The sequence below is a fragment of the Pipistrellus kuhlii genome, unplaced genomic scaffold, assembly GCF_014108245.1.
Source record: "Pipistrellus kuhlii isolate mPipKuh1 unplaced genomic scaffold, mPipKuh1.p scaffold_m20_p_12, whole genome shotgun sequence".
In the NCBI taxonomy this organism is placed as follows: Eukaryota; Metazoa; Chordata; class Mammalia; order Chiroptera; family Vespertilionidae; genus Pipistrellus; species Pipistrellus kuhlii.
In genome coordinates, this window is record NW_023425427.1 from 4,952,850 (window position 1) to 4,979,819 (window position 26,970).

Sequence of the window (26,970 nt, forward strand, 5' to 3'; positions counted from 1 at the left end):
GCCAGTAAGTCAAGACAGTTCTTCGAAGGTTGAATGTTGCAGGTAACACCCAAATGATTGATTTCACATAATTTATTTGTCTCTTTTTAAAGTAGACAGTATTCCTGTGTGATTAGCTAGGTGATGGCAAGAAGTGAGTCCTATCCTGTTTGGATTAAGGCAAAGGGAAAGGAAAGCAGCCAAGGATTCAGGGGATGCCTGGATCTCAAATTCCCAGGGAGAATGTGTGGGCAGGTGCAACCAAGGGGGAGATGGCCGATGAACTACAGTAGCCTCTCCTCTTCTTCCGGCCCCGGAAGAGCATGTAATAAAGCCAAGACAGGCAGCCCCAGACGGGAGGATCTGCTGTGCCACTTCTGAAAAATGAAAACCACACACACTAAATGCAGGAAGAAACAGCTCGCACCCAAAGACAGTTGGGACAAGCTCGCTCTTTATTATGTACAGCACTGGGAGGGGAGACAGCTTGGAACACACTCTTGCACTCACACTCTCATCCTAGACCTCCTCCCTCCCAGGCGATCTCATTCCAGACTCTGGGCTTTGAAGCCACAAGGCAGAAAAGCAGAGACTGCTTGGTATCTGGAGACAGGAAAACTCAAGGAACAGAAAGCATTGTTACTCAAGTCTGGGAAGAGATTTTCAGCCAAGATATGCAGTTGTTTTCTGGACCTCGGTGGTCAAGGGTGAGCCAACACACAAAGGAAATAAAATCATTGTTTTCAAATTACAAATGCCACTTGATTTCAATCATATATATATCTCATAAACTAAGCTGGGAATTAGGATACACGGTGGTTCGAGGTTTTCTAAAATAAACTTTGAAATGGAGTGTAGGGAAGGGGACCCTCACAAAACTGGGTTCGGATTGACAGTGATCCGGATAAGGACAGATATGAAGAGCAGCTCTGGGTAAGGAAGCAGCTAGTCTTAGACTTCTCTAGGTGAACTAGCCTCAAAGAGGAGATTACACAAATGTCACCAGCCAGAATTCTAGACCAGTAAGAAGAATGCAAGGTTGCTTAGTCACCGGTGCTTGTGAAGTAAAAGGTTGAATGTTGCAGGGAACACCCAAATGATTGATTTCACATCATTTATTTGTCTCTTTTTAAAGTAGCCAGTATGCCTAATATCACAGATGAAGCAACTGCGGTTCAAAAGGCTAACCACTTCCTTTTTCAGCATCAATATACATAATAGAAAAAGAACAAGTAGGCAAATGAAAAAGATAGACTTCTATATAGATATCCTCAGTTTGACAGTGTTTTCCCAAGCTCATTGGATATGATGCGCCCAATATATTGTGAATTCTTTATACATTTAATGAATGAGATTGGTAACAGATATTTCCCAGAATGCAACAGTTAATAGCATGCAGTGAGTAAAATGCAATGATTTTCTGAAGATTTTTTTAAAAAAAGTATTAGTTCTTAAGGTATTCAATTGGCTATAAAGATAACTGTTTGTAGAACTTAAATTTTTATTTAAAAAATCAAAACTATTTAGGATCTAATATATGAAAATAGGCAAAAGTGAGAAAAAAGCACTTATGTGACAAGTATTTAGCTAATTTGAAGGGTCACATTATTTCCAAGGACCTCTATTATAGTGGATTTAAAAGTCTTTCAAAGATTAATCATTTTCATTGATCTTAACCTTCCTCCAGAGCTGACAGGTACTGGCAAGAGAATGACTAGTCTCAAGTGAGGATTATTCTGAAACATGGTTTAGGTTTAGAAAGTAAATGGATGTTACAAAATTGCCTTAAGTAAGATTTCCCGGAAGTAAGGCACATGTGGCCCAGAGAAGCTGGTTGTAGTTTAAGGTCACTATCTTTTTAAATCATTTGTCCAGCCAAGAATATCAGGTGGCGGTTTCCTTTGGCCGGTCTCCTGATAGAGGGTGTAGAATAATTCCATGAAAGTCAAAAAAAGAGGGCGTTAACCTAGTACATAATGATCTAAAAGTATGGAGTTAAATATTTAAAGAGTAAGAGATTATCTTATATAAATCTCTCTCACTCACAGTATTTATAAGCTAACAATCTTTACCTGTTGCTAGGATCCCTGTACATTCTAAGAACTCCAATATATGGAAAAGGAAAGGAAGAGAGAATAGTCAAGTTCCCACCCTCCCCTCCTCTTATGGGTTAAAGGCTAATTTGGTCCCCCATGTCATCCTCAGAAGGGAAGAGCTCATCTCTGTGTTGGCCTCTGTGCCTCACTACGTTCCCCTCATCATGCCTTGCAGCAAATCCATGGGCAGAGGGAAGACGATCGTGGAGTTTTTCTCAGAAGCAATGGTGGTTAGTGTCTGAAGGTACCGGAGCTGAAGGGCTGCAGGAGATTCACTGATGACTATGGAGGCTTCTTTCAGAGCTCTGGATGCGTTCATTTCTCCCTCGGCTGCAATAACCTGTGGAACAGCAGAAGGAGGGGTCAAATTGGAAAAAACGGGAGGTGCAAAGCAGCAATCGTAAAACTTTCCAGGGAGTACGCCAGAATAGTTTTAAGGAAATCCACTTCCAGTTACTAGTTTCCATATTTCCATATTCTTTTTTTCTATAACTGAGTATGTGCCTGAGGTCAAGACATCCTTTTTTACTGTTGCCTTTCTCCCATTTTCCAAGGTACCAAAGACAATTCAAAATATTGTGTACGGGTTGAGAAAATGAATGACTCTTATGACTAAATACAAATATATTTGCAAGTCAGAGTGATTTCAAAGAAAGGAAAGAAGACCTTACTTACAACCAACTGAGCCCCAACTGAGCCCCACCAGCCAAGGCTGATTTGGCTTTTGGGGAGAATAGGGCCTTTGGACTTAGATGAACTTGAACTCAAATCCCAGACCTACCCCTTACCAAGCTGAATGTCCTCAGAGAGGTTATTTAACATTCTTAGCCACAGTTTCTTATTCTTAAGATCAAATAGCACCTACTTTATAGGAGGAAGACAGAGAAGGTATTTTAAGTGTTGATATATGAAAAGAAGCTATTCTATAGGAATGGCAAGTGACAAGTTAGGACTTGGTTTTTGGATCTACCAATTGCTTCAATTCATAAAAGATTCAAAAGCCAAATCAGCCCTGGCTGGTGGGGCTAAGTTGGTTGTCATCCTGTGCACCAAAAGGTTTCTGGTTCGATTCCCAGTCAAGGGTACATGCTCAGGTTGCAGGCTTGATCCCTGGTAGGGGGCATGCAGGAGGCAGTTGAGTACTGTTGTGCTCTCACATCAATGTTTCTCTTTTCCCTTCCTCTCTCTCTCTCAAAAGCAATCAATATACAATCTCTTGGCAGTTAGCTTTAATTCAGAATCCTAGGAGAGGAGGTAAACATATATCATAATCATCAATATTAAAAGTACAGTTTCACTAGGTTGTTCTAAAAATATTAATGGTTTGTAATGCTCCTGTGAATAGCAGAACTGAAAGCCATAGTCTTATGAGCAGTGAAATTTCATTCGCTTCTCTGGTAAATTTTGGGGGCCTCCTAGGTGTCAAGCCCCATGTAGGGGCTAGGGCTAAAGCATGAACCTCCTTGCCTCCCTCAGCTCCTGGACAAGTAGAGGAGATGGCCATGGAAACAGTTCACTTCACTGCAGTGCAGCAAATGCTGACAGAGATCGGTATGAGGCACAGTGCTGCACCCCCAGGAAAGCACTTTATGCAGAGGGTGAGGTGGTGAAGTGGTAGAAGTTCAACATTACAGAATGAAAGCATTGTTGTTTGGATTAAGATGAGGTGTGCAAAAGCTGGTGTATTCCCAAAAAAACTCTGAGTGCTGAATAGTGCATGAGGAAGAGGGGAAAGGTGGGGTGTGAACGGGCAGGGTCTGGAGGCCAGTGGAGGCCAGGGCCTTCATCTTCATTCTCCAGGCAGTGGGGAACTACTGCAAGGTTTTCGGTAGATAACCTCATCAGATGCAGGTTTGAGAACACACCGACAGATGTGTGAGGATCAATGGGAAGAGACTGAAAGCTGTTAGTGGAAGTGCTTCAGGGTGGTTGGTGCAATTCACTGGTGTTGGGGACAGAGGAGGAGCTGGATGGGGGCTACTCAGGAGGGAGGCAGGATTCTGGAGGCTGACTGGGTAAGGGGAGAAAGAGGGCACAGAGGTTGAGACCCAGGTTTGTAGGCTTCGGCCGCCTGGATAGTGCCTTTCAGTGAGAGAGGGGATACAGGATATGGTACTTACTGAGAGAAAGGACTGTTTAGGGGATAAAGAGCTTAATCTATCAAGACAAACCATTATGCCCTACATAAATCTGTGAGATGGGGCACGCGCCAGATGTGCTCAGAGAGAAGCCTGTTAACTGTGCTCCAGGGCAAGCACGGGGAGTGCACAATACACCTGCCACGAGGTCAGCGGGCTCTGATTTTTTTTCCATGTCATCTCAGATATCCAATTAGGTACTTCGTTGTTTTTTTTGTCTGGACATAGACCAACTGCAAAGATACCTCATCTCCCACTAGCAATCAATACACAATCTCTTGGCAGGGAAGCCAGTTCCACCAGGATGGACACACATTTTGTTAATAGAAAAGCTGCTCTGAGAGAACTGCCAGAGATGTGAATCCAATACCACTGGCTTTGTCTAAACAGAGGCCAAGTATACCCTGTGGATAGGATCTTAGAAAACGAAGCAAGAAACACACGGGGCTTTTGCCAAATGTGCAATAATCCATGTCAATAAACACTTTATATTTATAGACCATCGTTTTGAAATTTGGCATTTCCAAGTGTGTGGGATTGGTACAGCCACCTCCTTCGGCAGTCCAGGCGGGCTGGGCTTGGGGAAGGGCAGAGAAAGGTGATCTGTACTTTGGCACTCCACCCTCTCAATTAAGGCCAGGAAATAGGAGCTTGAAAGCATGTCAAACATTTTTCTGAGGGTTCGTCAAAAAGGAAATAAGGAAGAATGCAGCATAAAAGAGATTACATTTCAAGTCATTAAGAGTTTATCTAAAAACTTTAAAGAGATTCAGCCAACATACTGTAAAACTGGTGGGAGAGTCTGTCTTTTGTGACTGGTTCCTTTCTCATTATTTTCAGGAGACTTGTATGCTAATTCACTTTGTCATGCAACTACCAATGGACATTAGGGTAGTTTCCAATATTCCCAGCAGAACTTCAATTACAAAGTTCTGAAAATCCTTAGAGCCAATTCCAAGCAGTTGAGGATTGTTGCCTAGAGTGCCGTGGAAGGTCAGGCCTACGCTCAGTGGAAAACAGTGTTGTGGTTAATTACTGGCATGGGAATAGGATGGCAGAGCAGCAGCTTCTGGGCCAGGTATTTGTCACCTTCAGAAGATCATCCCGAAGGGCCCTTTGGGCTGATATTCTATGTAGTCTGTGCATGACAAATATTGTTGTTCAATATGCGTTGAAAATGAGGCTTTTGGTTAATGACATATTCCAGGTATAAGTGATTCCTAATTTTCAAAATAAGTAGATTCTAGCATATTTAACATTATCACAAATATAATTTAGTCTTAGTGATGATTTTGAGAGGAAGCACTTGGGGGTTCTGTAGTGTCATCAGGTTAGCATCACAAGCATCATTGACCACATTGGAAAAACAAAGTGTTTGGTTCGTAGAAAATTCTGGATGTATTGTGTCAAATGAGCTACTGTTCTATTTGGGGCTGGCTAAGAAATGATAGTGACCCACTTGTGGCTTAAAGAGCATTCTAAGAGAAGGGCGGGATTCTGTGGTTAGCCAGTTATCACCAGCTACTGCTATTTTTCCAACAACAATGACAAATAGGTTTGCTCCCGTGTCTTGGGAGCTCTGTCAAGTCCACAGTAACACCTCCTACCAAAACTGTCCCTATTCCTCCAGGCTCTGTGACCTGATTAGTACCTGACTTCACCCTTTGACCAAAGTTGGACCAAAGACAAATAATCTCTCTGCTTTGAATCTGGAATCAGGGCTGGTCTGTCTCTGTCACTGTTCAACTGGAGCCAGACAGTCTCCCCATCAAACCATCTGCAGTGAGATGGCCCAGGAAATGAAATGACTCACTTATTTCAGTCTTAACTCCTTTGGGGTCCCTGGCTCCAATGTTGATGAGGCTCAACTCTATTTCCTACCCTTGGGTTTGGTGAGCTATCCCTGGGTCCTTATGCATTAGCATCTCAGTGGATCCTTTTCTTTAGCTTAAGTTAGCAAATATTGCCTTCAGCACCTCTCAGAGGGTCATGCATTCATGCAGGGTTCAGAGATAGGCAGGGGTGATGATGAAAAGAGAGAGGGGAAAGAGCAGACACCAAAGAAAGGAAAGTGAAAAATAAATGAGATAGGAAGTGGAAATGGGAAGAGGAAAGAAGATACAGAGAAAAGAGAAAATGAAAGAAGATAAAAGAAACGAACAGTAAGCAAACTGATGAGGTTGCCCATTTGCTCTGAAGTCAGAACTGTAATCTGTCCTTTATAGGCATTTGGGAGACAGGACATGGCCAATAAAATAATTTGGCAACTTTGTACTGATGCCCACGTGGCGTTAAAGAAAAGAGCAAGGTGCAGAACAATACGCATAGTGTGATCTACTTCTGTAAAACAAACAAGCCAGTAACAACCTAGTCAAATAAAACCCAAGGGATACCCTGGAAGTGAATACACTAAATTGTTAAGTGTGATCACATCTGCAGAGATACAATTTAAAGTGACAGGGAGGGCTTTCATCTTTACGAAATATCCAGGATTATTTCTAATTTTTATAACAAACCTGTTTTACTTTCTGTAATTAAAAAAATTCAATAGAAAAAACAAACTAATGAAAATAAATAAATAATAAATAAATCACCTTGGCTCGGGCCTCCCGGGATGCTTCCGCTTCTGCAGCCATAGCCCTCTGGAGCTGTACAGGTAGTTTCACATCCTTAATTTCCACTCGTTCCACCTTGATTCCCCAGTCATCAGTGGCTTCATCCAGGGTATTCTGATGGGAAGAGAGAAGGCAAGCTAAAACATTCAGCCCCAGTCCAGAGGCCAAAGGTTGTTGTAAGCATTGGGACTGGGAACAGATAAGGCGCTGGCTCACAGAGGAACTGATCCTGATTCTGTTACTGATAAGCTAATGCAGGCAAACTTTCTCTAAAAAGATTAGATAGTAATTACTGATTCTCAGCCTGCCACAACTATTGAACCTACCATTGTCGGTCAAAAGCAGCCATGGATAATATATAAACCAATGGGTGTGGCTGTATTCCAATAAAACTGTACTTTTTAAAATATATATATTTTATTGATTTTTTACAGAGAGGAAGGGAGAGGGATAGAGAGTTAGAAATATCGATGAAAGAGAAACATCGATCAGCTGCCTCCTGCACACTCCCTACTAGGTATGTGCCCACAACCAAGGTACATGCCCTTGACTGGAATCAAACCTATGACCCTTGAGTCCGCAGGCTGATGCTCTATCCATTGAGCCAAACCAGTTAGGGCAAAACTTTACTTCTTAAAACTAGTATCACTTCTAGTGTAAATATTACTAAAACTCTAATAGCACAGTATTACTCCCAAGCTAATGTGACTCTATGCAAGCCATGTTATTTTGTGCTTTGACTTTCTCCCTTTACAATGGTAGGAAGGAAATGATACTATCTATTTTCTATAGTTGTTGTGGGTATCAAATCAGATCATAGATTTTACACACAATGAAATCTAAACAAATAATAAGAGTTCAGATTTACAGTGCTTTTGAAAAGGTCAGGTTTAATTCATCATCTATTACTCATGCAACATTGGAAAGCATAAGACATGCCAGGGAAGTCATGGGACTCACACAGAGAACATAGCTTTAACTGTACTCATGCTATGCAAAATGGCCTCTGAACTATTATGCTAAAAAAATACTAAATCTGGGGGGACATACACAAGGAGGGGAAAAAATGCATGCATCTGGGTGTTATCATCCATGAACTATTTGTGTGAGAAATATCCTCTTCCATCAATTTTGGGAAAACCTTTCTACAAGGAAAAAACTTGAATTGGTGAGTTCTCAACCATTGAGCTTTTGCTTTAATGTTCTATTTCTCGTGAGGTACAGCATTGGCGCACTCCTCACCTGCATGTTGTGTGCAATTTCTTCTCTGTCAGAGAGGATCTGAGAAAGGTTTTTGGTGCCCAGGACGTTCCTCAGGGTAGTCTGTGCCAACAGACGAGTTGCTGAGTCAGCATTGGTGATATTTGCCACAGCCAGGATTGCATTCTGAACACGGTAATAGACCACACCATCCACACTAACTGTCACGGAATCCTTAGTGAGGATCTACAAGGTAAAGAAAGTAATATTATATCTGTCAGCCAGCTCTTCCTTTAATGTAACTGCAGGAATGCTATTCTATACAACCTCTTATAATGCTAGCTGATTTATTTAGAAACTATTATCAACTGAATATTTTTGTTCCCTCAAAATTCATTTGTTGCTACCTAATCCCCAATGTGTTGGTATTTGGTTATGGGGTGATTAGCTCAGGAGGGTAGAACCCTAATGAGTGGGATTATTACCCTTATAAAAGAAACCTTTGAGAGCTCCCTCACCCCTTTTGCCATATGAGGTCACAGAAAAAGACAGTCATCTGTAATCCAAGAAACGGGCCTTCATCGGACACTGAATATGCTGATGCCTTGTTCTTGGACTTCCCAGCCTCCAGAATCATGAGAAATAAGTTTATAAGCCACCCAGTCTATGTTATTTTGCTAGATCAGATGACCTAAAGCATTAGAGATTCTTTAAATTGTTATAAAACACATGCAGTTATTCAGTAATTCCATTACTTGACTCAATCATTCAACAATGAGACACCACTTAGTAGCAGGTAATGATCTATGAACCAAGGTAGGAAAAACCTTGGTTCCTACTTTCAAAGAGGCTGAGGAACCCAGGGAGACTTTAAGGAATAAAAATGGGCAGTTTCAGGAGGCAGGACTGGTACTTGAACTGAGTCTTCAAGGAAGGAATAAAAATTTTCAGAGGGTGGAGGGTAGAGTGAAAGAGTATTCAAGGCAGAGAAGATAATGTATATGGGAGAGCCTAGGTTTGTAAGTATTACTAGAACTACAAGTAGCTCAGTATTACTAGAACAAAATGTGAATGGGGAATGTTTTTACAGGGCGAGCCAGGGTGAAAATATCTCTGCAGCATGCTACATAAAAATGCTTCATTGGACATAATGTGCCAATGTTCCCTACCCCCTACAGGGCAAAGTCCAAAGTCTGTTGATGCCTGGCCCTTTGGCATTTGGCTCTCTGGCCTCACTCTATCCCACTTCTTCCTGCCCACACCATACTAGACAAGGTGCAGCATGTTCCATATCCCCTCTGCCTGGATGTCCTGTCCTCTCTCCCTCATAACATCAGACTGGCACCTTCTTACTCATCATTCAAGACACGGCTCCAGTGTCCTTTTCTATGTGCAACTTCCCTGACCCACTTGGAAGAGTATGCCCTTCCTTTTGCATCTCACTGCAGTGAAACCATTTCTCTATTAGACTATGAATTTCTTGAGGGCAGTTTGTCTCTGCATTTCTATCACCGGCAGAACACTTGATACATAGCAAGTCGTCAATAAACAAGAGATGAATTAAATTGAAACGTGGTCCTATGAATTCAGTGATTGATGAGGAGTACGGGAGTGAGAGTTAGGAGACAGGAGTTTCAACTCTGCCTGTACCTCTTGGAGATCTCTAGCTTTTAAATGGTTTGACTTACAGCCCCCAGCCGACTTGGCTCAGTGGTTGAGCTTTGACCTATGAACCAGGAGGTCACGGTTCAATTCCCGGTCAGGGAACACGCGGGCTTGATCTCCTGGGGGATGGAAGGGGAGGCGTGCAGGAGACAGCCTATCAATGATTCTTTCTCATCATTAATGTTTCTATCTTTCTTTCCCTCTCCCTTCCTCTCTGAAATCAGTAAAAATGCATTAAGAAAAAACAAACCAAAAAAAAAAAAAAACCTGTTTGACTTACAGATTCCTCATTTGTGAGATGGGGGTAATAATACTGCCCAAAATTCTACATAAATTTCTTTGAAGATCAAACAAAAACATGTTTGTGAAGGAAGCCCTCTTGAAAGTGTTAAGAGCTATGGAAATAGAAAATAGTAATGACAATTATATTACATGGCTGTTTAATCCTGCCAGTTCAAAGTAGTAACCCTTTTTTTAGAAATCTAAATATACTTCAAACTTGAAAGAGAAGCGGGAGATTTATAAATAAATGTATTTACACATGGTATGCACATCACCATCTTCTGTGAAAGTTAATTATTTCCCATGATGCGATGGGGAAATGTGTATCATTTATGAACAAATTCTTAACAGTGACTTTGCCACAACCGGAGGTTTCTAACACTGCCGCCTCTCTGCATACTGTTTACCATCGCAGTGTGTTTTCCTCCCTCACAGCAAGTTCCCAGGGGATCGGATAAAGGCCTGCCTGCCAAGTTCCCATCCGCTCTGTGTACAGCAGCTGGTAGGAAAGCAGAGAGCGAGCCTGCCAGATGCCTACAATGTTTATAGAGGAAACAGCTACCCTGAAAGGGGTTTCCTTCTGAGAGTCAGTCTTTCCCGAAAGATGGGAAAACATGCAGAGAACACAGCAATGCTCTCAGTCTTGTTCTTGGGGGGGGGGAATGATTTCTGATGTCACAACTCTGGGTGGATTATAAGGTCTGACCTCACTGACTACTTGGCTCTGTAGGAGCAAGGAAGTTCTGAAGCTGGTTTCTAGACTTCGTGACAAGACAAGGCAGCATGGCCAGGCTACACCACCCCGCTGGATACCTTGCTTTTGGCCAGGAAATACAGACAGTATTTTTCTGTGCCTCACTTCATTGTGACGTTAGCCTTTCTGTCTGCAATAGTTATTATCCTCCTTAGACATAAGTATCAGCACGGCCACCTCTCCCTTAAGGGCCACGAGGGGGCTAATGCAGAATGCATTTATCAATAGCACAGAGTTATACACAAAGCACCAGACAGGGAATACAAAAAGCTGGATTTCCGTCCTGCTTCTGCCACTGTAGTCTGGAGGAATTCCTTTGTCTCACAGCAACTAGATACTTTCTAGGGATTCTGCTGTTTCAGCTGTGATAATATTGGTGAAGTAGTTTGAAAAAGCATGAAATAATCACTGATCTAAAACATTATATGCTTTATTGAAGTTGCCAAATGAGCAGTTTCTAATTCTTTGGCTTTTAACCAAGTTATCTAGAATAAAATCAAGAACTTGAAGAAGAAGAATATTATACTAAACAGGATTTTCTGCCAGAAAACACAGAGAGAAGAAATATGTTAGTAAAAATAACAATGATGACGTTACCATTATACTTACATTCACATTACACTGCATTTTATAAATAATAAGCACTTATATAGCACTTAACTGTCAGCCACTATTCGAAGCGCTTTACACATAACTCCTTCAGTTGTCAGAAAAATCCTATAAAATAGGTCCTTTTATTATAAGCTCTATTTTATAGATTAGGAAACTGAGGCACAGGGAAATTAAAAACCTTCCCAAGGTCACACAACTAGAAAAGGTCGAAGGCAGACAGGCTCTAAACCTATGCTCTAACCACTACACCACTACACCTGCTGCCTCTCATTGTCAACGCTTTCACACGTGGTATTTCAGTTACTCATAGCAAAAGTCCACCTTACCTCTTGAGGAGGAATATCAAATGAAATAATTCTCATGTCCACTTTGACAAAGCTGTCAGTACACGGCAGGACAAAAAACAAACCTGCAACAAAGATCATAGAATATTACAGAAATACCAGCATCTAAACCATTTACTTCATGCTTCAATTCTTTTTTTTTTTAATATATTTTATTGATTTTTAACAGAGAGAAAGGGAGAGAGATAGAGAGCTAGAAACGTCGATGAGAGAGAAACATCGACCAGCTGCCTCTTGGACACCCCCTACCAGGGATGTGCCCGCAACCAAGGTACATGCCCTTGACCGGAATCGAACCTGGGACCTTTCAGTCCACAGACCGACGCTCTACCACTGAGCCAAACCAGCTTTGGCTCATGCTTCAATTCTAATAGCAGCAACCTAATGGACTGTGAATCAGCAGTTCATCTCAGTGAATGAGCCAGGAGCTAGGAGTGTTATTCTTTACTTCTCTTGCTGAGTTCCCAACCCTAACTGTCCCCACCAAGGCAATGGATTTCATTTCCTTACTCCACTGTGACTGTCACTGTTTTCACTAGACCAATGCAATCGATTCCTAGTCATCTTCCAGTGCTTCTCCTCCCATCCATTTTCTAAGCTGCAAGCAGAGCAATCTTTCCTTAAATACAAACTCCTTAATGAGTCACACAAGGTTCTGCATTACCTGCTCCCCTTACCTCTCATTCATTCCCCTCTCCTCATGCTCTCCTCTCTGGCTGGGCGACCTGCAGTGCCTGGAACCTGAAATACTCTCCTCCATATGGCTTTGAGCATGTTGCTGTTTCAGGGAGGAACACCTCCCCTAATACCTTTTCTGGAAGGAACACTTTCCCTAATACCTCAAGACTCAGCCAAGTTGTCACCTCCAGAAAGCCTTCTCTCATCCTACTAATTCTGGCCTTTCACTCCTCTTTGGGTTTCCACAACTACCTGGATCATAATACTTATCGCAGGGGACTGTAACTATCTGTCCCCTTGGTATTCCACCACTAGACAGTAAGATCCTTGAGGGCAGGAACTGTGGTATAGTCTCCCATGAATTCCCAGAGCTTGAAACATGGTAGGAACTTAATCGAAGTTTGCCAAAAACAATGACTCAAAGCCTTTATTTTAGTAGGGATTTTCATGCTCCAACACTTATCTCAAATAGGAAGGGGAATGGAGAGGAAGGAAAGGGTGGTTACAACAAGACTATCTAGCACCCCTGCTATTTGTTATACAGCTTTTGTTATATGAAGAACTCTTTTCTAAGTCAACAGAGAAGAGAAACTATAAGGAAAATCACATCAATAAAAGGAAGAATGTCAGTCTTCAAATCTAGAATCTGAGTACTGACCAGGTCCTTTGGCTCCTCCTTGTAAAATGCGACCCAATCTAAAGATGATGGCTCTTTCATATTCTTTTACGATCTAGATTAAAAACACAAATAAATAATAATTTAATATGAAGAGTACAAATATTTATATGCATAGCTTTTAAAATATATATATTTCTGCTTTAAACAGGTCACATGCCTCTATTTTGTTTTCTTCTCTATAATCCAGATTATATCTACAAATATGTCCAATGTTTAGTAGCTCCACTAAGTATGACATTTACTTATTTATTTATTATTTACGAATTATAAAAGCAAAAGATATTCATTGTATAAAATCTGGAAAGTATAGAATAGTATAGAGAAGCAAATCTATCTATAACCTCACTCCTCAGCTGTTAACATTATTGAATATTACCTCCTGCATTGTTAATATAAAAAAAAGCTGAACTTCTCATACTTTGTCTCCTGATTTCTTAAATTATAATAAACTTACCTAAAAATTCTTAGAGCATTTTTATCATTTTAGGAATATGTAAATTATAGTTATTTATCAAAGTATTAATAACTTTATAGAAAAAAATAAGCAACATTTGGGAAGCACTTATCATGTGCCAGCCACATTTAATTACATTAATTCACTTGATCTTCACAATGGCTCTATGGAGTGGGTGTTATTATTTCTCCCCATTTTACAGATGAGGAAACATGGTAAAGATCACACCAAAAACAATGGAGCTGGCAGTCAAACCTCAGCATCCTGACTGGAGAAATTCTCATAGGACCACCCCATATCCCTGACTCCAACTTCCAATGGTGATTTTAAACTCTCGGGAGAGACTGACTAAACTAGGACTGAAAAGAACCGTTAAGATTCTATTATAACAGATAACCAGAGTGAATTTTCCAAAAGAGAGATGAAGGAAAAAAAATTACAAGCCAGTATGGTCTCTATTTCTTTTACACACACATGTACACACAAAGTGGGCATATGTAATTAGAAGTTGACACCTTTACAGATGTAGATGAAATATTCTTTACCTTCATGCACATCCATATTGATAATGGGAAAGTTATAATTGTTAAGAAGAATGAGACATACACCAAAATCGATCCACAAATTCCAAGGTCTGTTTCGGTGCTCTCTGTGAAAAAACAAACAAACAAACAAACAAATCACAGATCTTATCATTGTTACCAGCACAATTGCCACCATCTTCATTCTTATTCACTGAGCACCTATGCTTGGCATTATACTAGATGTTTTACATAAATTTTCCCATCTAATTCTCATAACAACCTGAAGTGTAGATGCTACTTTCCCTAATATACTTAACATGATAACACAAATATTTTTCACATTATTCTTTTCTTTATCCAATATCTAATATTGATTATATTGATTATGCCCTGTACTTTGCACTGCAGTCATAAAAGTGAATAAGACCAATCCTAGATATCAAGGTGAAAGTTTAGTGGGAAAGATAAGCCTACTTAATAAGCCTATCTAATAAAAGGGTAATATGCAAATTAACCATCACTCCATCACAAAGATAGTGGCACCCATAGTCACAAGATGGCAGCACCCAGTCCTCTCAGCCCCACCAGAATCCCCCAGTCCCAGGGTGGTGGCCACTGAGAGCGGGCAGTGTGGGCAGCCTGGTGAAATGCTTGCTTTGTTGCCGTGCCCGGCTCAGGCCAGCTCCCCAGAACCGGAGCCGACATGGACAAGGACAGGGGTAGCGGGGAGCGCCTCCGGCAAAAGCAGCATGAGTCCCTCCCGCCTCTCACGGAATGAACATGGGTCCCTCCTATCTCCCGCAGAAGCATCAAGTGGTCTAATAAGCACAATATTGTTCAATGGGCTACTAGTTAGATTATAATACTAGATGGTAAGTGCAAATATAGAGTATCTGCTCAAAGTATTTTGAAAACACAGATTAGGGGTAACACACAGTTGGGATGGAGGTGAGAGTGGAGTGGGGTTGGGTAGGTAAGTGATGATGATGGTTGTCCCGGGGCCTTCTTGTGGAATGTAATGATTCAGGGAAATACCAATGAAAAGAAAGTAGAAAGAAGGAAAATGACATTTAAGCTGACGGTATAACATAATTAAAGGTGAAAACTATATATGAGGATAAACTCATTTCGATCCTCTTTTTAAAAACGACACCTGTAAAATATTTCACTAGGTATATGAACTGTAATTTATTAAACATTTCCTGATTAGACAGTTGTTTCTGATTTCTTAGGATTATAAAAATGCTGTAATGAACATCTTTGTACATAGTTTTCCTCTCACATTCTAATTGTTTTTCTTTTCTGTAACATGAAATAGCTTTTTGTCTGATTATAAAGACAATTCATGCCCCCCCCCCAAAAAAAAAAAATCAGAAAAAGAACAGGAGCTACCAATTTCATTTTCTGAGAAAAAGTCTTTCTTGGAGCCAAGTCTGTACTCATTATCTCAGTTGATGTGCCCAGCTATCACTGTGATTGCCTTTCACTAACATCCTGGGAAATTCCCTTTACTTCCTGTATCTAGTGTCTTCCTTGTTTTTAGTTTGTTTTTCTTTGTTTGTGAGGAACAGAGGGAATGAGTAGGCCAAGGGATGCTATCAATTTTCTTATCAACTAAGGAAGGCTCCTGCTCTATTTCCAAAAATTGTTTTAATCGTTGGAGGGAGACTGGCAAGAGGGGAACAGGTGTGCCAGTCACTGCTCAGGGCAAAGACGGCAGAGACAGAACTGAATAAATAGGAGGCCAAAAAATAAACAAAGTTAAGGCTGGGCGCATGGGAAAAAAAGAGAGACACAAGTTGCATCCAGGTCAAGTGCTCCAATGCACAGAGTATCTTGGTCATCGATGACTTTGCAGTCTTCCAATCCTTGTCCTAGTGTGAGGTAAACATCCTTATGCATGCTTAAATAAAAGTGATCTAAGATAATCCTGGAGGTTTCTAAGTAGTAATTTTGGGGGATATACACATATTCACTGAGAGAATATACCCAGCAAGGCCACATACTAGTAATAACACCTGAGAGAGGTGTGTGGAGCAGCCTCTATCAGGTGTTACTACGAAATCGCCCTAGCCATTTTTAAATGGTTCATTATACACAAGGTGCATTGTATCAAATTACTTTAGATGTATATCTCATTTACTGCTTACAAAGCCTTGTAAAGTATTTTTAATTCCATTTACAAATGAGGTGACTGCAGCAACATGACTTTCCCAAGGTCACACAAGGGAGGACCTGGGACTCAAATACAGGTCATCTACTCCAAAGCCCATGTTCTAAATTAACTCACTCTGACCCTTTTCCTCTGAATAAAATAAAATCAATCTCATTTAATTTTCGTGTTTGGAGCACTCTCTTAAGACAGTATTCAAGCTAGGAAAGCAAGACAGGAGTTCTGAGAGTGAAATCTGATATTCCTACAGAGGAAGCTTTCTTAATTCCAGCCGTGTCTATTTATAGAAAACTAGTCTCAAGGCTCTTAGCCAGACTCAAGTCTAGGCTTCCAAAGTGAAATGGATTCCAAACAAGGAACAGATTGGCAACAAAGACTTATGTGACAGCTCTTGGTGCTTTCTAAAATACCCCTGTATTGCTCCATGTCTCCCTTATGTGTCTCAAATAGACTAGACCAGTGGTCGGCAAACTCATTAGTTAACAAAGCCAAATATCAACAGTACAATGATTGAAATTTCTTTTGAGATTCAAATTTTTTAAACTTAAAACTTCTTCTAATCCGACTTCTTCAAAACGGACTCATCCAGGCCATGGTATTTTGTGGAAGAGCCACATTCAAGGGACCAAAGAGCCGCATGTGACTTGAGAGCCGCGGTTTGCCATCCACTGTGCTAGACTATAGACTCCTTGAGGGTAGGAATGTTTATTATTTGTTTTTTACTCTCAATGTCTAGCACAGTAATCATAATATAGTGGGTGTAAAATAAAATCTTACCAAGTTTTCTAACTAGATGTGTTTTCCTTCCTCTGAATCTTGATAGCACTTTTTTAACTTCTTATATGACACTTATATTATGCCTAATACTTTAATTTATTGTGCATTCATATCCCTTATTAGACTGAGATTTCCCGAGAATAGGGAGCATCTAAATTTCTATTTAAATTTTGTTACATCTTAGTTGTGTGATCTTTACTTCTTTGAACTTTAGTTCCTTCACCTGTAATCTTATCTAATAAAGAGGAAATATACTAATTGCCCCTCACATGTCGCAAAGATGGTGACAGCCATAGCCAATAAGGAGGGAATATCCTAACTGACTACCCCACCCTCAAATATAACGGTGCCCACAGTCACAAGATGGTGGCACTCAGTCCCCTGAGATGGCAGGGATGGCAGGTGTGCAGCAAGACCTCCAGAGTCCCCCAGTCCCCTCAGCCCCACAGCTGCCCAAGGCCGGCTCGAAGTACAGGCAAGCCTCAGATGTCGGCTTCCCAGCCACCCAGGGCCACCCAAGGCTCAGATAACCAGGGCCAGCCAAGGCTTTTGCTGCTGGTAGTGATGGGGCATTGCCTTCCCCTGATCGCCGGGTCTCCTCCCGCCCCTGAGGGCTCCCGGACTGTGACACGGGGCAGGCTGGGCTGAGGAACCCCCTGCTCCAGTACATGACTTTTCATGCATCGGGCCTCTAGTATAAGGATAATTACTAATAGACTGACTTTGTAGGATTGAGGTAGTGCTCAATAAATATGGGTGGCAGTTTTCAATAATCCTCCTGATTTAATCAAATGTTCAAATTTTCCCAATAAAAATGGGAAAATTTTCCCAATAAAAATAAAAATGCTACTTTTTTTAAAGTAGCATTTACCTACTTTAATAAAAGCCTCTAAAACTCGTACTTAATTTTCCCCTTACTTCATGCCTCCCTCCTGCCAGAGTAGGCTTGGACATTCCAAAACACTCAAAAATCTCATTTATTAATTGAATTACTAAATTTTTGAATAATTATCTACAAGAGGACAAACCAGAATGTCTAGTCCAGTTTGTGTGTGTTTTTGTGTGTGTATATATTCAGTTTGCATTGTCACATTATAAGAATTCAGAATTACAAATCAAGAGGAACAATAAATTAAGTGGATATTCTGAAAACCGGGCCTGGACTTTCACATTTCAAATGATCAGCTAGAAATAATCTAAGTGTATACAATGGGGAAATGTCATCATATTATTCTAGTGCCTTTAAAATAAAACTATCCTATTTTAAATCCTCAGAATTCTTCACTTGGTCATAGCTCAAAAACTCCACAAATCACATTCTTCAGAGAGGTAAGGTTTAAACTCCACCAGGCCATAAATGAACCTGTCACCTACCACTTATGGGCTAAACAGCAACGTGTTCACATCTAAATATATATTTATATCCCATTGTTTCATAGAATATTTATATGATGAACATTTCGGTTGTGTCCAGTTTTCTCAATTACAAATTCTGCTGCATTTATATACTTTTAGCAAAATTTTAATAATCCTTATTATGTATACTAATTTTGCTGAAGAGATGAAATTGCATAATTCTTAAATTTCTCTCATTCTGGAGGTATCTTTTACTACTACTACTACTAAAAACCATTTATTAAATGCCTATCACGTCAGCCACAAGCTCTTGTTTCTTATATACATTTTTTCTAATGTTTACAAAAATCTGTAAATAGGTATAAAGTATTCCTCCCAAGAATCCCAAAGTAATAAAGCAAAAGACTTTCTTGGAAGAGATTAAAGAAAATAAACAAAAAACATGAAACGAGTGAAAAAAGTTTGTACAGTAATTTTTGTTTGGTTAGCTTCCGGAAAAGTAGTAAAATATTCTTTTCAAGATGTCAACAGGCATAATTTCAGAGCACTGTATAGAATTAATGATCCCATGTCAGCTGATTTATATTAAGGTCTACTGAACTTTGCACTGTGTACTGGCAATCACATGGAAAAATACTTACCATTTAGTAATGCCACTTTATTCTAAAATTTAAAAGATACTGGATTTCCTTTTCAGGGGAAGGCCAGAAACATGTCTTACACAATATCTGAAAGTCTGACTCAGATTCATATGCGTGATTACACACACAGCAAGGAACAGTTAAGCCAAAGAAATGCCTAAGTAGCAACCTATAAAGGACATATCTTTTCCTTCCCCTTTCATGGAACAAAGGTGAAACACTTTATGTTGTAAATTGCTAAGAATAGTTTGGGTGGGGAAAAAGAGGATGGCTAGGAGTTGTCTCAAAAATACATGCAATCTGGTTCTAACAGCACCAGTAGGTCAAAATGAAATATTTTTTGAATTTTTGAATTTTTCTTACATTAGGATATATGTTCTTTTTGACTGCTACTATTCCTCATCATAAATTATATGTCAGGATTTGGGGAAATAAATGTTTTAGGCGTGGTAGGCCATAAGTCTGTTGCAATTACTGAATACTCTGGCCCGTAGTACAAAAGTAGTCAAAGACAATAGTACACAATTCTCTCTCATCATTGCTGTTTCTATCTCTTTCTTCCTCTATCTTCCTCTCTCTGAAATCAATTAAAAAAAATTTTTTTTTAAAGAGTACCTCTTTGGTAAAACTGTCATATTTCAGATGACATAATACTATGATATATAAAAAGAACCCTAAAGATTGTAACAAAAAACTATTTGAACTGATAAATGAATTCAGTAAAGTAGCAGGATACAAAATAAATATTCAGAAATCAGGTGCATTTTTACACACCAATAATTAACTATCAGAAAAAGAAACTAAGAAAATAATCCCATATACAATTTCACACAGACACAAAAAGAAATACCTAGGAATAAATTTAACAAAGCAGATAAAAGATCTAAATTTGGAAAAATATAAGACATTGAAGAAAGAAATCAGAGAAGATACTAATAAATAGAAGCATATGCTATGCTCATGGATAGAAATAATGAACACCATTATAATGTCCATAGTATCAAAGCAATCTATAGATTTAATGCAATTCCTATCAAAATATCAATGGCATTTTTACAGAACTAGAACAAAAATTTGTGTGGAAACCCAAAAGACCCCGAATAGTGACAGCAATCTTGAAACAGGAGATCAAAGTTAAAGGTATCAAATCACTTACTGTCAAACTATACTACAATATATTTTTTAAAAATCTCAGACATCAGGGAAACCATCAACAAAATGAAAAGACAATCTACTGAATGGGATAAGATATTCATCAAAGGTACATCTGGTAAGGAGTTAATATCCAAAATGTATAAAGAATTCAGACAGCTCAATACCAAAATAACAAGTAACCCAATTAAAAAGTGGGTAGAGAACCTGAATAGACAGTTCTCCAAACAGGACATACAGATGGTCAATAGACATATGAAGATACTTAATATCACTAATCATCAGAGAAATGCAAATTAAAACCACAATGAGACACCACCTCACACAAATAACAAGTGCTGGTGAGAATGTAGAGAAAAGGGAACCTTTGTGCACTGTTGGTTGGAATGCAGATTGTTGCAACCATTATGGAAAACAGTGTGAAGGTTCCTCAAAAAATAATAAATGAAACTGCCTTATGACCCAGCAATTCCACTTCTGAGTATATATCTAAAGAAATCCAAAACATTAATTTGAAAGAAGATATGCATCCCATGATCATTGTAGCATTATTTACAACTAGAGACCTGGTGAACTAAAATTTGTGCACTTGGCCCGCGCCCTCTTGCAGTCTGGGATCCCTCTTGGGATGTCCACCTGCTAGTTTAGACTCGCTCCCTTAGGGATTGGGCCTAAGCTAGCAGTCAGACATCCCTCTGGCAGCCCGGGAACCCTTGGCGGATGTCAGATGGGGAACAGTCATAAGCCATTAGTCGGACATCCTTAGTGCTGCCTTGAAGGTGGGAGAGGCTCCTACTACCGCTGCTATGCTGGCCAGCCATGTGGAAGCGCCTGCATTGAGCTTCTGCCCCCTGGTGTTCAGTGTGTGTCATAGTGACCAGTCGTTCCCGATTGTTCCGTCGTTAGGGCCAATTTGCCTATTACCCTTTTATTATATAGGATAGCTAAGATAGGGAAGCAACCCAAGTGCCAATCAATGGATGAATGGATAAAAAGATGTCGTACATATATACAATGGAATATCACTCCACCATAAAGAAGAATGAAACCTTACCATGCGTGACAGCATGGGTGGTCCAAGGGAGTATTATGCTAAGTGAAATAAGCCAGACTAAGAAAGACAAACAACATATGATTTCACTTATGTGTGGAATATACAGAACAAAATAAAAGGACAAATAAAATAGAAACAGACTTATAGATACAGAGAGCAGACGAACAGATGCCAGATGGAAAGGAGTTAGGGGACAGAGAGAAAAAAGGTGAAAGGATTAAATAGCACTAATTGGTTGTTACAAAATAGGCATGGGATGTAAAGTAAAGCATAGAGAATATAGTAATAATGTTGTGATGACTCAGGTGGGCATATGAAATATTGGAGGGAACACTTTGTGAAGTATATGAATTTCCATCTGCTGTGCTGTACATCTGAAACAAACATAAAATAGTGTTGAATGCAAACTGTACTTGAAACATTTTTTTAAAGGTTAAAAAGAGCACGTCTTTAGGGGTTAGTGTGAAGAATAAATAAGCTAATATGGAAGAGACCTAGTGCATAACAGGTACTAAAACAAATAATTGTCAAATGAATAGTTGTTGAATAAGTAGAGTGATTCTGCCATTTCTTTGGGAGGAAAAAAGATTGCCTATTACATAAGTGAAACTGAAACTACATGTCAGCAGACAGGATCCAAGAAATCAGTTCAGAAACATCCTCTATCCCAAAGCATGGTCGTATTGCTTTCCTCAAACGCGTTCTTTTCTCTTTTTAAAATAAGACCTTTTTGCCTGCCTGGTGTGACTCAGCGGTGGAGCATTGACCTACGATCTAGGAGATAAGATTTGGATTCCTGGTCAGGGCGCATGTCCAGGTTGTGGACTCGAACCCAGTTGTGAGGCATGCTGGAATCAGCTAATAAATGACTCTCTCATCATTGGTGTTTCTATCTCTCTCCCTCTCCCTTCCTCTTTGAAATCAATACAAATGTAAAAATAAATAAATAAATAAATAAATAAATAAATAAATAAAAGACCTTTCTCATCCATGAAGTTGGAGAATTCAGAAAGGTAGAAGAATGGGCTGAGTATGACCTATGTCTGAAAAAAATAGCAACAGTTACATTTAGAAAAATGTGAAAGGAAAAACAATTTCATAATGGTATTAAGTTAATTAAATTTAGCCTGAAATATATTAGGCCTAAAATAAATTAAAACAAAACAATGCCCCCTTACTTTTTTTTTTTTCTTTTTCAGCTCTTTCACTTGGACATCTTAAAAGTATGGCTAACTAAATTTTTCTTATGAAAGTATTTGGAGGTTACCATCATTTAAAAAAAAAATTTTTTTTAAGGGAAACAGAAGCATTGAGAAACTAGATCATAAGGCTCCTAATTCTTTAGCTGAGGCCCAACAGCTTATCAGTAGCCAAGAGCCTGCTTGGAAATTTGGTGTCAGATTCCAATTCTAGCACTAAAATTTCTCATTAGCAACATGAGGGAAGAGAACAGTACTTATATAGTTGTTAACAAAGATTAAAAGAGAAATTATGTAAAGTATTTGATACTTAGGAAGCATTCACTAAATAGTAGCCAAGCATTCACTAAATAGTAACCAGAACGATTGGTCACTATGACACACACTGAACACGCACTGACGATTAAAAGAGAAACTATGTAAAGTGCTTGACACTTAGGAAGTATTCACTAAATAATAGCCATTGTTATTATCACAATTTTAAGACCATTATTGATATAGTTCATAGGAATAAACTTTTTACTAAATGAATTACCTTCTGGGACCTGCACATCATAGAGAAAATATCAAGACTAACTATCTCCTTGGGGACTCAGACCACATTGGGGTAGGTAAGTCAGAATTCTAAACTTTCTTGTACTGTCTTCATATAACTTTTTAAATTTTCCTGTATAATTACTAGGCTTTCTGAAAAGTCATTAACTTTTTTCTTTTCCCCATTAAATATCGTAATAATTAACACTTTAAAGTTGCAAGAGGACAGTCACATAGATTTTCTCATTTGATATTCAAAACCTTGGGAGGTAGATATTGCGATAAGTTTATACCCTATTAAATATGAGGAATTGACTATGGGAGTTGCCCAAGGTGACCCAGGTAGTAAGAGATGGTATTGAGATCCTTAGGGGGTTCATAAAGAGAGCCCACACACCTCTCTGCAGTACTGGTTCCTCCCAGGGGCTCTTGGCCACCCAAAGGAATCATTTCTATGGATGGAATTTCAGACCTGATGACCTCGTGAAAGAAATTTAGGGGACTGGGTGGGCTTTGCCAGCATCCCCACAAAGAACACTACTATAGTGAACTCATCTATACTGACTATTCCTAAAGCCAGCCCTGTCTGCACATCCCCTATTAGCTGCATTTCCCTTGCTCAGGGATCCTTGTCTTTAGTTCCAGGGGTATCAGAAGAATTACAGAAATCTTTATTCCCCACTTTTCTCTAGTGAGCATTTTGTAGAGTTATCTCCCCAAATTAGGAGAGTAACAGATGGAAGGTGGGCAGGTCCTTTTCCCGGTATCCTGACCTTTTGGTGGGAGACAGACAGTTTGGTGAAACTGCGGTGGGAAATCTGTTGCTAGAAGTTCTTTGGGAATAAACCATCAGGTGGTACCTAGAACCTATTTAATCGTTAAAAAAATAAATGCCAGATTTTGTATACTTAGTCTTCTGTTTGAGTTAACTTATAACCATTGATGGTTTAACTAGATTATCTATACATATAAAAGGCTAAGCAACCAGCTGACCAGCCGACAGCTATGATGCACACTGACCACCAGGGGGCAGATGCTCAACACAGGAGCTGCCTAGTGACAGCAACTTTGCAGTGTCCTCTTGCAATCCAGGACTCTTTGGGAAATGTTGGAGAGCCAGATTTGACCCAATCCCTGCAGGCCAGGCAGAGGGACCCCACCTGCCCAAGGGACCTCGCTCACTCCACAGATGCCCTTTGAGCCCCAGCACTGCCCCAGGTGTGGCCTGCAGGGGGGAAACCATGGGAGGCTGGCTCCAGGGCATGTCCGGCCTGTCTCACCCAGTCCCGCCCCGCTGGCCACCTTCTAATTAAATTTCAATGTGCACAAATCTGTGCACTAGGCTTCTAGTTTTTTTCATAAAAATATTTTTTAACTAGATTAATTACTGAAGAAGTTACAAAGTTTTCCCCAATCTGATGTCTGAACCAACTGAAATAATTAGTCCCTATCTTCTACTTATTTTCAGGCTTGCTCCCAGAGGGATTTGTTCTGTTGACATGACTCTTAATTATAATACATTTCTTTACAATCCATTTACATTCAACCTCATTACAAAATGAATGCACTGGCTTTAAGAAAAATGAGTCCTGCCCAAGTTTTGGTCATATTTACGGTCCCGCTACTAATTATCAGCAAAAGCATAAAAAGGACAGAGTTAGGGCTTTTATATTCTACTACTTCCCTCAGAAGAACTCCTCTGGAGCTGTCTTATTCAAGAGATCTAGATTGAAGCTAGGTTCCTCTGGGCTTGCTTTATTTCTTTGTCTCTGATCTTCAGTGAAAAACTGAACAAGATCCTCAGTTTGGATATGCATTTTGGAGGTAACTCTAGGAAAGAAAAACGATTTGGAAAACCAGATAGTCCAAGCTTGAAACCTAGTTCTATTTACACACAGGCATGTGCCATGTTTCCACTCTGCGCCTCAGTTTACTTGCAGTAAAATATTGGATAATGATGTCTTCCTTGTGGAATTATTAGAGAATTGCAATTAGATAATGTTTGAAAGCACTCGAACTGTGGTAAGCACTCAATAAATTCTATTTAGTAAGAAATTCTAGTCATGGCATCCCTACCAATGTCAGATCTCTAGGGTTTATATTAATAAAAAAAAGTGCACTAACTGAAAACATTTTCACTGCAAAACAAGTGGTTTTCTTTTAGCATTTGTAGACGAAACAGGAATCAACATGCATGATTTACTGCACTGGTAGGAACACGATTATCAACAGTGTCACTGATGTATTGAAACAATCCAGTAAAAATAAAACAATTACTGCATAGTTTTCATTAGATTCTTAAAAGATTTCAAAAATAAAGTGTAAAACCAAGAAAAAGAACATGGAAGTGAAAACTGGTTTGTGACCATGGCAACAACTAAAGGGACATTAAGTACAAAGATCATGTTTATTCCCAAAGAACTTCTAGCAACAGATTTCCCACCGCAGTTTCACCAAACTGTCTGTCTCCCACCAAAAGGTCAGGGTACCGGGAAAAGGACCTGCCCATCTTCCATCTGTTACTCTCCTAATTTGGGGAGATAACTCTACAAAATGCTCACTAGAGAAAAGTGGGGAATAAAGATTTCTGTAATTCTCCTGATACTCCTGGAACTAAAGACAAGGATCCCTGAGCAAGGGAAATGCAGCTCACAGGGGATGTGCGGACAGGGCTGGCTTTAGGAATAGTCAGTGTAGATGAGTTCACTATAGTAGTGTTCTTTGTGGGGTGCTGGCAAAGCCCACCCAGTCCCCTAAATTTCTTTCACGAGGTCATCAGGTCTGAAATTCCATCCATAGAAATGATTCCTTTGGGTGGCCAAGAGCCCCTGGGAGGGAACCAGTACTGCAGAGAGGTGTGTGGGCTCTCTTTATGAACCCCCTAAGTTAGGTGATAATGGTTCAAGGTGACAGCTTTCTCAAGGGCACTAGTTCCTTCACAGGAGAACAAGATTGAGCCACTCACAGTTTCTGCTTTCAAGGCTAGGAAGGCCTTGATAGGATGGGAATGAGGGTAGGGAACTTAGAATTAATTCCTTGAGGGACAAAAGCCCCTAGAGCGAGGTCACTGGGGCAAAGTAAAGTGGAGGGGGCAGGAAGGGGCCGAAAGTGAAGCTGGGGAGAGAGAGATGGGGAGAATGCTAAAGGGAGACTTCCTCCTTTCCTTCCTCAAATATGGCCCACTATGTTCGGGGTGAGGGTGGGGGGCTGGGGGTGAAACCTCCCAGGTCGGTTTCGCTTCTTACAAGAAAGTGGCCAAGGTTTGGGGCGGTGTGTGTGTGTGTGTGTGTGTGTGTGTGTGTGTGTGTGTTGAGGGGGGGGCGGCGGAGCAGGAGTTCTCTCCAGTTCTGGAGGAGGGGGCTCACTGGGGTGGGCGAAGGCTGGGTGGGAGGTGGCCTCGGTTGGGAGGGGCGGGAGGAAAGGGGAGACGGGAGGCAGGGAAGACGCGGGGTCCGGGCGTGGAATGCAGGCTGAGCCCGCCTCCAGCTCTTGCCGGCCCCGAGCCACTGAGCCACCGGACCATTTCCCTGTCCGCGTGCGTAGCCGGAGATAACGAACCGAAAGCTCTGGCGCCGGGCCTGGCATCTGGCAACGGCCGGATAACGCGAGTCTGGCGGCGATGGCTTTGCGCCCTGGAAACGCGCCCTGCTATCGGCGCGCCCACAGGGCGCGGGGCACGCGTCGTTCACTCTGCACCCTGACAGCCCTAACCCTGACCCCCAGCCCGCGAAGTCGGGTTCATTGTGCCCGGCGTACGAGTGAAGAAACCGCGGAGACAGGCCTGGGACCTGCGGTCTGGGGCTGGTCCCGGGGGCAAGCGGTGGTGGGGCGGGAGGTGGGGGGGGGGCGCGACGTGCGACCCCAGGGGCCTCGCCAGGGGCGCGGGGCTCACCCTTGGTGCTGTCAGGGACCCGCCGGGCTCGGGTGTCCTCTTCGTGCCGCTTCTCAGACATGATGTCTGAGCGAAGTCACTGCTGTAGCGTCGCGATCGCCGGAGACGTAGTCGGAGCCTCCAGGAATGCCCAGGGCACACCCCGAGCACCGGACTCCAGGCGAAGCCACGC

The 26,970-nt window shown here is 40.8% G+C and overlaps 1 protein-coding gene across 1 annotated transcript; it reads right to left on the reverse strand.

Annotated features, from left to right (window-relative positions):
• Positions 1-1,466: 1,466 nt before the first annotated feature.
• STOM (stomatin) lies at positions 1,467-26,953 on the reverse strand. The gene is made up of 7 exons (XM_036432878.2): positions 26,799-26,953; positions 14,042-14,145; positions 13,022-13,094; positions 11,668-11,750; positions 8,071-8,274; positions 6,808-6,942; positions 1,467-2,415 (listed from the first exon to the last, which is right to left on the reverse strand). Exons 1-7 carry the CDS (start codon positions 26,857-26,859, stop codon positions 2,224-2,226), a joined length of 852 nt encoding a protein of 283 aa, XP_036288771.1. The 5' UTR covers positions 26,860-26,953; the 3' UTR covers positions 1,467-2,223.
• Positions 26,954-26,970: the final 17 nt, after the last annotated feature.